General features: G+C 30.1%; 1 protein-coding gene across 1 annotated transcript; it reads left to right on the forward strand.

The window, feature by feature from the left end:
* Positions 1-11,759: 11,759 nt before the first annotated feature.
* On the forward strand, positions 11,760-12,832 carry C7974DRAFT_370085 (putative alanyl-tRNA synthetase). Its single transcript, XM_046139958.1, has 2 exons — positions 11,760-11,845; positions 11,905-12,832. Exons 1-2 carry the CDS (start codon positions 11,834-11,836, stop codon positions 12,724-12,726), a joined length of 834 nt encoding a protein of 277 aa, XP_045990936.1. The 5' UTR covers positions 11,760-11,833; the 3' UTR covers positions 12,727-12,832.
* Positions 12,833-13,123: the final 291 nt, after the last annotated feature.

Below are 13,123 nucleotides of genomic sequence, written 5' to 3' on the forward strand. Positions count from 1 at the left end.
TATAATATTATACTAAGTATATTAGCATTTATTAGGTGTTAGTATCTAGTTAGTTATAAAAGGTATTTATAATACTTACTTCCCTCTCTCTTAGATTTATCCTAAATCTATTAGCTATTCTTTATAAGCTTACCCTACTACTACCTTTAGTGCCTATAGTAGTATTATATCTTCTACTTTCTAAAAGTAACTCTACTTAAGTATTAAAATCTATTAATATAATACTATTACTTCTATTTCCTATAATTATTACTTTACTTCTAGTTATAATTATTTTATTATACCTTCTACTAATAACTACTTAAAATACTTTAAGTATATATATATTAGTTATCTATATATTAACTTATCTTAGGAGTTCTTAGATAAGACTAGGGCTAAATATAAGAAGAAGGTTAAAGAAAATAAAAGGTTACTAGTAGAGGTAATATTATGTCTACTATAAAATAAGAAGATTCTTATATAAGTAAAAGATAGAGCTATAAATAAGGCTAAATATTTAGTAAATAAGATAGATATAAAGAGTAAGAATATTTAAGCTAAGAAGATTACCTATTCTACTACTAATATATAGGTTGCCCTTTCTCCTACTATATAGTCTATCTTTAAGTATCTTAATAAGTTTATAAACTTTAGTACTAGTAAAGTAGTATCTAGTAGTTTATAAGGTATATCTCTAGTTCCTATATATTTTCTAAGTCTAGGTATCCTAACTATTTAACTAGAAATTCTTTATCTAGTCTAGTTTCTTATTACTTTATTATTTTCTTAACTTCTTATTTATTATTACTATTATTTTAGTAATAGAAATCCTTCTAGGTTACTATATTAGTATTAGCTAGTTCTAATAAAGAGATATAGAATATAGGGTGTATTTTTATATCTTTAGGTAGCTTAAGTTAATAGTTAACTAGGCTAATTTTTTCTAAAATAAAAAATAGTCTAACTTTAACTTTGTCTAGTTTTTTTATTAGTCTTCTTATATATAAGTTCTTTATAAGAAGGTATACTTTATCCCCCTTCTTTAGTAGAGGTGCTATTTTTCTTTTCTTATTAATATAAGAGATTACTTAAATCTAAGCTCTAGTAATATTCTTAAGTAATTTCTAATATACTTCTTTTAGTTTCTCTACTAAGGATACTACTAATTCTATTTAGATATTACTATTAAGACTTTATATAAAGAGATTTAGATATCTTCTATAATTTATAAAGAATAGTATTATACCTATTACCTCTAATAGTTTATTATTATATATAATTTATGCTATAGGTAAGAGTAAAACCTAATTATTCTGCTATTAGTTATAGTAGATATAGAGGTATATCTCTATTATCTAGTTTACTTATTCTATTTATCTATCTATCTATAGATAATAGGCTATTAAAAGCTTCTTCTTTATTCCTATTACTACTAGGAATATTATCTAGAAATTTCAAGTAAAGAGCTTATCTTTATTACTAATAATTAATTTAGAAATGCTATAGTATTAAATAATGCTATCTAGGAATACTTAAGTAAGCTACTCTATAGTATAGTTATATTAGAAAGGTATAACCTTAGTAGCTTTTATAAATCTATCTACTACTATAAATATTAAGTTATAATTATAGTCTATTATAGAGTTCTTAGAGATTAGTAGTTATATAATAAAATCTATTATAATATTTATCTATAGTATAGTTAGTAGTTCTATTACCTATATTTCTCTATACTTAGTATTTATACTATATTTATTCTTCTAATAGTTAATATATTCTTTAATATATTTAGTAACCTTATCTTTTATATTTAGAAACTTATAATATTATCTAATAAGTTCTAAAGTCTTTATAATTCTAGATTAATTATATAGTAGATTATTATAATAATTATATATTATTCCTTTTTAAAGGTTATCTAGTACTTAATTTAGTATATAGTATTCCTATAATATATATATAATATAGTTAAGCTATTATAATAGTCTAAGAGATCTATCTTAATTAATCTTAAGTATAGTAGCTTTATTAATTATCTTTTTACTTACTAAGTTATATTATTAGCTAAGAGTATCTACTCTACTATTATCTTTGCCTAGAGTATATAGAATCTTAAATTTATACTAGCCTAGTGTTTCTAACTATCTAACTTATCTTTAGTTCAAAGTCTTAGTAGTAGTAAAGTATACTAAGTTCTTATAATCTATATAAATTATAAGGTTTAAATAGCTTTCTATATATACTTGCTAATATTCTAGAGATAATATAATTACTAAGAGTTTCTTATTATATATATTATAGTATTCTTCTAGTCCTAAGAACTTATATAAGTAGTAAGTAATTAGGTGCTATTATCTATCTTTTTCTTATATAATATATACTCCTAATACTAAATCTATGGTATCTATCTTTATTTAAAGTAGCTTATTACTCTTTAATATAATTAGTATTAAGAGGTTAATATATACCTATTATAATAACTTAAATATATTATCCTATTCTTTTCTCTATAAGAAGAGTATATCCTTTTATATAAGCTTTATAAGTAGTAAGGCCTTCTTTAAGTAATTCTTAATAAATTATCTATTAAAGTTAATAAACCTAAGAAATTCTTAAATCCTTTTAACTATTATTAGAGTAGGCTAATTCTTTACTATATTAATCTTAGTATTACTTATTTTAACTCTATATTATTCTATAATAAACCCTAGGAATTTAACCTCCTCTTTATACTATTTATACTTCTTATATTTTAGTTAGAGTTCTACTTACTTTAAGTATTCTAGCACTTCTATAATATATTAAATATGCTCTTTTAGTATCTTAATATATACTAGGATATTATCTAGAAATACTATAACTATTCTATTAAGGTATACCTTAAGGATATTATTAATTAATTTCTAGTATATAGCTAGTATATTTATTAGACTAAATAGTATAACTAGGTACTTATAGAGTTTATATCTTATTCTAAATACTATCTTTTATTCTTTACCTTCCTTTATATAGATAAAGTTATATACTTCTTTTAAATCTAATATAGTAAATTTAAGCTTCTTATATTTAATCTTATAACTCTAATATATTAGGTAATAGGTATTAATTCTTAATAGTAATATTATTAAGCTTAATATCTTTCTTTAGTATAAAGAGAATAAGGTACCTTATAGGTAATTCTAATCTTCTAATAAATCTCTTTTAAAGGTTCTTCTTAATATACTTCTATAGTATACTAAGTTTCTTTTCTAATAACTAGTATAGTAGCCTAAAGGTTAGATACTTTCCTTTCTAAAGCTTAATCTTATAATTCTAGGGTTTATACTTAGGTAAGGCTTTTACTATAAGCTTTTCTTTAAATATCTATATATATTATTAATATATATCTAGAATATTAAGAGTTATATATTTCTCCTTAACTACTACTTTATAAGGCTAGGGCTAATTACTCTCTATATAGTTAACTACTCTATCTTAGTATATCTTAGTTAAAGTAATATTACTAATTATCTTCTTATTTACTAGTTATATTATAGTCTATATAGGTTCTAACTATATTATACTATATTTATAGTACTTTAGTAAATAATTCTTAAGTACCTAATTTATCTATAGGTTATACTTTTATAACTAGGGAATTCCTAATATAATATTATAAGTAGCTATCCTAAAAGTCTCCAAGGTAACTTCCTTATAGTATTCTTAGATAGTTATTAGAATAGATAATACCTTATAGGTTATTTCTAATTTCTTAGGCATAGGTTCTCTATTAGCTACTTATAGTAGGTAAGGTTCTATCTTCTAAGTAGAGTATAGTCTAGCTAGCTATATTACTTATAAAGAGATATAGTTAGACTATAATCTATAGTCTAGTAGTACCTATATCTATACTCCTCCTAATTTAATAGAGAGTATAACTAGGTAATTAGTACTAATATTATTAATAGATTAATCTTTAGTATATATTATTTGTGCTAGTCTAAAAAAGACTTATCCTTACTATCTAATACTTCTTTATATTTAAGGAATCCTTACTACTTCTTAGCCTTCTTATAGCCTTTATAGTTATTATATAGGTATTATTACTAATATAGGTTTAAGTAGTAATTATTAATTAATAACTATTTAATATATATATACTAAGTATCTTTCTCTTCTAAGAAGTAGTATTATTATTACTTATTCTATAAGTAAACTTTATATATATTATCCTTATATTTATACTATTTATTATAGTAGTATTATTTTATACTAGAGAACTATCTACTATTTATTTTATTATTATAGTATACTATATATAAGTCTATGCTATAGGCTATCTATAAAAGAGTATAGTAGAGTAGGTTCCTTATATTAGTTAGGTACTAAGGTGTTATTCTTTATTATATAGGCATTTACCTAATATTAGGCTTATCTTATACTAGAATATCTTAGCTAGTATATTATAGTATCTTAATAGTTATATAATTATCTTATTAATAGTCTATAAACTATTTATTATACTATTCTTTAGGTTTCTTTAGGAGTTTATAGATAGATACTAATATATTCTTATAGTTCTTATAGATTTATAGGTCTAATATAACTATAGCCTATATCTTACTATTATTATATCTCTATAGTAACTTCTATAATTAAATATAAGCTACTATAGGTTTATTATCTATAATATTAAGTATATTATTATTTAGTATATAGCATTCTATACTTTCTTTATTATTATATACTATATATTTATTACTAATATATTATACTATATTAGCCTAGTGCTTAGCTTCTAGTTATTAGTCTAAGACCTAGAGTATCTAGTTATAATATTCTTAATATTTAGTAGATCTATATTATTTAGTAGTATAGACTTCTTCTAACTATTAGTATAGTATAGGTATACTACTTTAGACATTTTATTAGTTCTTATTAGGTTTAATATACTTATTATCTATCTTAGATTCTATCTCTAGGTCTTCTATAAGATATTCTATATTATTAGTAATTATTTCCTAATTACTAGTATTAGTAAACCTAACTTTACTAGATAATATATTAAGCTATTATATAACCTTATTCTTGCTATAATAGTCTTTAGTAAAGTAGCCTACTTTACTATAGCTATAATAAGTTACTAGTAGCTTATTAGTTCTAGAACTACCCTTATTCTTAATATTCTACTACTTAGGTCCTTTATTAATATTAGAAAGGTCTATAGCCTTAGTGCTATAGTATCCTATATTAGTTCTAGTATAGACTTATTATAACATGTTAGACTAGTAGTATCTACTATACTATTCTTATTAGAGGTTATTTTTCTATTAGTTCCTAAAGGTATGTAGTATAGAATTAGTAGCCTATACTTAGAGGTTATCTTGCAATTCTAACTATAGCTTATATAGTTTAATATTAATATTAATTATAGTATTAACTAATATACTAAAGGTGTTAGTACTAGCACTAGTATATATTAGCTCCTTTTTAATTCTTAGCTTAAGTTCTTACTTAAATATAGTTAAAAGTATAGTATTATCCTAGTTAGTATATAGCAAGTTATTAGAACTCTATAGTATAGTTAGTAGCTAACTTAGTTTATATAATATATTAGATCTTATATCTTATACTAGAGACTTTATTAAATATGCTAAATATAGGTTTAATCTATTTCTTAAAAGTATTAAAGTCCTTTATCTAGATATCTATTTTATCTAGAGCCTTACCTATATTATACTATTATATAAAGGGTTTAATCTATTTAATACTATACTATATATATAACTACTAATAAGTATAACTCTTTTAATCTCTTTAATATATTTACCTTAGAATAAGAAGAATAAGTCCTATTATATAAGCTAATTATTAAGCTTATTATATTTACTATAGTAGAGATTAAGTTTATTAACTATAATATTACCTATATAGGTAGTACTATTATTAGTTATATCTATATTCTTAGATATTAAGCTAGGAGTAGCTTAGTTCCCTAAGGTAGTAGATATCTTAAGAGTATTTAAAATATTAAGGTTATACTTTAAGTAAAGCTTATAAGTACTATTTAATTAGTTCTTAGGGATAAATACTATTAGGGAAACTAAAGAGGTCTTATACTAAAGAGTATAGATATAATCTATCTATTTTAAAAGTAAGAAGTAATAATAAGTAGTATAAAGTAGACTATCTAGCTTAAAGGTTAGGTTAAGATCTAATATTATAGATTAATACTTAGGTTAAATATAAACTATAAGAGTTATATTCCTACTTACTATATACTATAGAGAGTGTAGTAGCTTACTAGGCTTAATATAAGCTATATAAGCTAGGCTTACTAAGCTTAATATAAGCTGTGCAAGCTCTATATAAGACCTACTTTAGCTTAACTACTAAGGAGTAAGCTTGTTATATAACTTGCAATAAAACTACGCTATATAGGATAGCCTGTGTAATATTATGCTAAGCATGTTAGCATTTGCTAGGTGTTAGTATCTAGTTAGTTATAAAAGGTAATTATAATAGGTAGTATAATAACTACTAGGAAGGCTATTACTCTATAGGTAATAATAGTATACTATATATAAGATACTAGCCCTAAGAGGTAAGGTATTCTATAAGATAAAGGCTAAGTAAGCTATAGGATTTATAAGATAAATAACTAGTATCTTATAAGAATTCTATAAGACTCTAGGATAGAGTCCTATAAGACTATAAGATTCTCTAAGATAGCTTAAGTATATAGTATATAGGAATATAACCCTTATAGTTTATATTTAACCTAAGTATTAATCTATAATATTAGATCTTAACCTAACCTTTAAGCTAGATAGTCTACTCTATACTACTTATTATTACCTCTTACTCTTAAGATAGATAGATTATATCTATACTCTTTAGTATAAGACCCCTTTAGTTTCCCTAATAGTATTTATCTCTAAGAACTAATTAAATAGTACTTATAAGCTTTACTTAAAGTATAACCTTAATAATACCTACTCTAACTAGGTAGGAGAATATTAATATAAACTAGCAAATCTAAATTATTTAAGATATAATTACTATAAGTAGAGTAGTTAGAAATAAGTATAATTAGCTAGTAAATAATATAGGTATAGAATAGCTTAGGTTACTACTTATATAAGAGAGCTTTCTAATCTATATATATAACTTTTTTATTATCTAAGTTTAGGTAGATAGGCCTTAGAGTTATAGGTGTTTAGTAGACCTATAGTATAAACTTAGTTAGTAGATAACTATAATATATAAATATAAATATATTTAAAGCTACTAAATAGCTACTTAAATAGCTACTTAAATAGCTATATAACTAGCTTAATAGCTACCTAAGTAGTACTTAATTATTATAGTATTAGTATTATCTCTATTACTTAGCAATACTAGCTACTACTAGTATACTTAGCAAAATTTGTCTTAAAATCTAAGGGGGGGGGAAAGAGGTTTATAATATTAGAATATAAAGTATAACCTAGGGTAGATTAGGCCCTAGGGTAGAAAACTACTTTATAAGTATTAAATTAGCTATTAAAGTAGTAATTAATTAGTATAGTATTAGTACTATAACTATTACTTAGTAATATTAGCTACTTTAAATATACTTAGTAAAGAATATTTAGAAGTTAATATACCCTATAGGCGAGTTAGATAATAGGCAAGCTAGATACTTTTGCTAAGCCCCTACTAAACACCTTCTCCTATACTAATATCTTCTTAATAATACTATTTAGATATGTTAAAAAAAGTATAGATATAGCTTATACTTTAGGCTCTTAAATAAGACATAACTCTATCTCTATAATATGCTACTACTATCTATAAGGTCTCTTAAAGTATACTAAGTAACTAGTATACTAGATAACCTTTATATACTAATTCTATAGCTAACTTATAAAAGCTAGATAATAATAAGGAAGAGGTAATTATTAAATATATTCTTAAGCTAGATATATAAGAGTTTTCCTCTTAGCTCTTAGATATAGCTACTATAGCTAATTCTTTATATACTAAGTATAATCTAGGTCCTATTAGTATAAACTAGCCTAGTATATTTATTAAGTAATACTTAGAACTTAAAGTTAAGTTTAATTATAAGTATAACTATAAGAGAGCTCTTTATAAGGATTCTAAGGTTTTATAGGGCTAGTTTAGCCTAGTAGCTAATACTAAAGCTAAGTATAGTATCTAGAATAAAGATATATATAACTTTAATAAGATAGGCTTTATAATAGGCTAGATCTTTCTAAGAGTAGTTATTATAGCTTTAGAATAATAAGGTTAGCTAAAAGCTATCTAGCTAGGTAACTAAAAGTAAGCTATAGCTATAGTAGGTATTAATACTAAAGGATAGGCTATTCCTACCTTCCTTATCTTTAAGGCCTACTACTACCTCTTTACCTAGTATAAGAAGGAAGAACTACCTTAAGACTAGGTTATTAGAGTCTCTAATAATAGCTAGACTACTAATAAGCTTAGTATAGACTAGATAAACTACTTTAATAGGTATATAAAGAAGTATACTATTAGTACCTACTATTTACTTATTATTAATAGTTATAAGAGCTATAACTCTCTTAAATTCTAGTAATACTATAAAGATAATAAGATTATTACTTTTTACTTACCTCTTTACTTATTATACCTTATATAGCCTCTTAATATAGCTTATTTTACTACTTTAAAGAAGGTATATAAGTGCTAAGCTAAAATACTTATATATAACTAAATTAACTATATTATAAAGATAGAGTTTCTACTATACTTTATATATACCTATAATACTATAATTACTTCTAGCAATATTTAGGGAGGGTTCTAAGGTACTAGACTAGTTCTATTTAATCTATAATAGGTTATAAGTAGCCTTAATATAAAGCTGTATATACTATTACTACTACTACCTATTAATAATAAGCTTTAGTAGTTATAAACCTTAAGTAATACCCTTAAACTTAGGTTATAATTAATACTTATAAAGATAAGGATTTAGAGGTATATAGATAGCTTACCTATCTCTATAGTTAAGGTATTTAAGAAGGTAGTAAAGGGGGTAGTAATAATTATATATAAGCTAGTATTAGTATAATAGGAGATTACTTAGCTTTAAGCTACTAATAAGGTAGCTATATGATAAAAATTATATAAAAGAAAGTAGGTTAAGAAAGAAGGTACTCTAGTAGTTAAAGAGGGCTAGTAATTAATAGCTCTAAAAGAGTTTAGGGTATATAGTAATAGTAAGAAGGTAAAGAAGTAGGTATATACTAAAGTAGGTAAGCCCTTCTAAAGGTACTATAGATAGTATAATTAGATAGGACATAATATATAAATATATAAGAAAGAGATAGAAGTAGTTTCTAAATAGTATTATAGACTATACTATATATTATAGTACTAAACTAGGTTATTTTATATTATAATAGAGTAGAGTTTAGTAGGGGCTTAGCAAAAGTGTCTAACTTGCCTATTATCTAACTTGCCTATAGGGTATATTATAAAGAGAGATGTCTATAAATTAAGACTATAAAATATAACTTAAAGAAGATTAAGCCTTAAGCTTATATTTTATTAAAATAAATACTAGCTTATAGTTACTTAGGTATTCTAGCTTCTATTTATATACTTAATTTATTTTATTTTAAACTCTAGAAAAAGAGTTAATAAAATTTAAAAATTAAATATAACGTGCTTACTGGGTTCGTGGGCCACCTGGTCTAGTGGGCCACTTTTGCCAAGACCACACCAAAATACTACTACTACCTTAATGCCTCCCCAACAACACCAGTTAGACGCGTTGAAAGAAGCTCAGGTACAGCTTGCACTCCAGGCTCTTAAACAAGACGCGAATCTCTCAGAGCGACGCGCTGCAGCTATCTACAACGTGCCCCGAACTACTCTAAGCAGACGACGCGCGGGACAGCCCTCAAGAGCTGATTCTATGCCTAGCCGACGGTATTTGGACGAGCACGCGGAGGAGGCGATTGTTGATCATGTTCTTTACCTCATACAGCGAGGAGAACCCCCTCGCTTGTCAGATGTGGCTGATATGGCCAATTTGCTGCGAGCAGAGCGCGGAATGGCCCCTGTTGGCCGAGACTGGCCCAGTACGTTTGTTAAGCGTCAACCAAAGCTTAAAGTAAAGTTTAGCCGCAAGTACGACTACAAGAGAGCCCTCTGCGAGGATCCTGAGATAATACAAGGCTGGTTCAGCCTGGTAGCCAATGTTAAAGCTAAGTACGGCATCGTGGACGAAGACACGTACAACTTCGACGAGACTGGCTTTGCTATGGGCCAGATTACCCCTGGAGCAGTTGTTGCAGACGCAGAGAACCCAGGACGAGCAAAGCAAGTCCAGCCAGGCAGTAAAGAGTGGGCTACGTTAATCTTGGGCGTGAATGCTGCAGGATGGGCTATTCCACCCTTTATTATCTTCAAAGGCAAGAAACACCTCTCCAACTGGTACAAGGACGAAGATCTGCCCCTAGACTGGGTAATTGGGGTCTCTAGAAACGGCTGGACCAACAATGAGCTTGGTGTTGACTGGTTGAAGCACTTTGACAGGCATACTAAGGCGCGTACTGTTGGGACCCACCGTCTGCTACTTATAGATGGCCACGAGAGCCACCAGTCAGCAGCATTCCTCCAGTACAGCAAGAACAGCAAGATTATCACCCTTACTATGCCTGCTCACTCATCGCACCTTCTCCAGCCGCTTGACGTGGGTTGTTTTGCCCCTTTGAAGCTGGAGTATGGGCATCAGGTCAACAAGCTCTTGCGCAACCGGATCAACCACATAGACAAGCAGACGTTCCTGGTATGCTTCAGAGCAGCCTATAATGCGACTATTACTCCCAGCAACATCCAGGGAGGGTTCCGAGGGGCCGGACTGGTCCCCTTTGACCCAGAAAGGGTCATATCAACCCTTAATGTGAAGCTGCGGACCCCTTCACCCCAGTTGCCCACCAACGACGAGCCCTGGCAGTCTCAAACCCCAAAGAACCTTGTGGAATTTGAGTCGCAATCGACTCTGATTCGAGAGAAGTTTAAGAATCACCAGGGCAGCTCACCAATCTCTATCTATGGCGCGCTTGAGAGCTACGCAAAGGGGGGGACACAGGTAGCGTACGAACTGGCTTTGCTAAGAAAAGAGCGTGCCCAGCTTCAAGAGGCTCTAGCAGCTGCTACAGAGCGCAAATCACATAAAAGAAAGCGAATACAGACAGAGGGAAGTGTTACAGTTGAAGAGGCACAGCGATTGACTGCCCTAAAGGAGTTCAGGTCGCGTGGTGATGGAAAGAAGGGCAAGAAGCAGGTGCAGGGTAAAGGAGGTGAACCATCCCAACGACGCTGTGGAACGTGCGGAGAGACAGGGCACAACGCGCGAACATGCAAGAATGATGTAGAAGTAGTCTCTGAGTAATATTACAGCTTGTTTTATCTTGTATAGAGCTAGATTGGGCCAATGCAGGCCAAAGTAGGGTGTGATGGGGGAGGGTCTTGGCAAAAGTGGCCCACTAGACCAGGTGGCCCACGAACCCAGTAAGCACGTTAAGCTAGAGAGAAATAGACTATAGTTGTTATTATATTTATAGAGAATATTATAATTATACTAATGCTATTATATAAATATCTTGTATAGTTGCAGTTAGTAACCTAAAGCAACTAGGGCTTTGGTGTTCCTGATCGCTTGAAAAATAGCTTCTTGGTACGTGGCCAATCAAACCGAGCTTTCAATCCAATCTACCCGTCAGCTTGGATCCATGGTGGCTCTCCTCGTCAGCCCTCTCACTCAACAGTAAGATTGCGCCAGCAGACATTTGCACTTCACAACTCTTAGCTGAACATATAATCACAAATAATGACTAAAGAGGTACGCGAGAAGCGACTCTTTAACGAACGTTGGAGCAACCATTTATTAATGTGCATCAGACACACCTCAACCGTACCACGCCCGTGTACGAGGCTTCGGGCGATCTGAGAACCTTCCAAACGAAGATTGTCGCTGTAATTCCCGTCGGGAGTCTACTGCAACAAGAACAGAGCCTCTTCAAGCACGCACTTCCAAGCGACGTGGTGATTGCTACAGAAGGGACAATATTTCACGCCCAGGGAGGTGGTCAGCCTAGCGATACTGGTACTATGATCTCGCGTGGTGATGATGGGAGCGTGGCCGCAGCCTTCCAAGTGCAAGCTGTCCGTCGCAATGGGCATGCCGTCATCTTCCACCAAGGCCTTTTCGATACCTCGGATACTCAAACTGCATCGTCACTGGTTGGTTCAACTGTAGACCAGACTATCGATTCGGATAAAAGAGATTACCATTCTCGGATTCACACTGGCGGCCATCTTCTTGGTCTCGCTGTGCGTCAATTGCGCAGCGAAATTCCAGAGATCAGCGAAATCAAGGCACAGCATTTTCCTGGCGCTGCTTTTGTTGAGTTCCGTGGCAAAATCGACGGGAAGTTCAAAGATAAAATTCAGGAGGTGCTGAACAAGCTTATTTCGCAAGATCTCCCCGTGAGCATTTCCTGGATGGACCAACAGCAGCTTCGGCAGAAGGGCATTCATGTCCCTGACGGATTCAGCAAAGATTCAACAGAGGAGGGCACCAGAGTGGTTGAGATTGGAAATCTAGGTGGTTACCCATGTGGTGGCACGCACGTACACAGTACGTCTGCACTTGTGAAAGTCGTGGTTCGGAAGATTGCAGCCTCAAAAGGAAACACCAAGATCTCTTATGAAGTTGATTAAAATGCTAGTTCATTCAGAGATAGATTGACGATCGGGTCGATTCAAACAAGATAGAGTGATGGAATATCAAGGGCCCACAGCGGTACCGTCAACCAAGTCCCACCAAGACGTGCCAGTTTCGAAGTACATGAACCAAACTCATCAGAGACATCATCCAAGTATTGTTTTGTCGCAACATCCATGCGTTCAAAGTTGTTCCATGCTTCAAGTGCAATGCCTTGGAGGCCTTGTTCAACGTTGATTCGAACACATCGCCAGCTGAAATTTGATGCGCAAGTCTAAGCAGTTGAAAGCTATCCTCCGTCTCTGTCGCGATTTGTGGTGCAAGACTGCATCACTTCTGGGAGTCCGGTCCCGAGAGGCTTTGTCTCAGGCTTCCCAGTTCCGATACCGACAA

Source organism: Boeremia exigua, assembly GCF_020726555.1.
Source record: "Boeremia exigua strain MPI-SDFR-AT-0100 chromosome Unknown C7974scaffold_16, whole genome shotgun sequence".
Taxonomy (NCBI): Eukaryota; Fungi; Ascomycota; class Dothideomycetes; order Pleosporales; family Didymellaceae; genus Boeremia; species Boeremia exigua.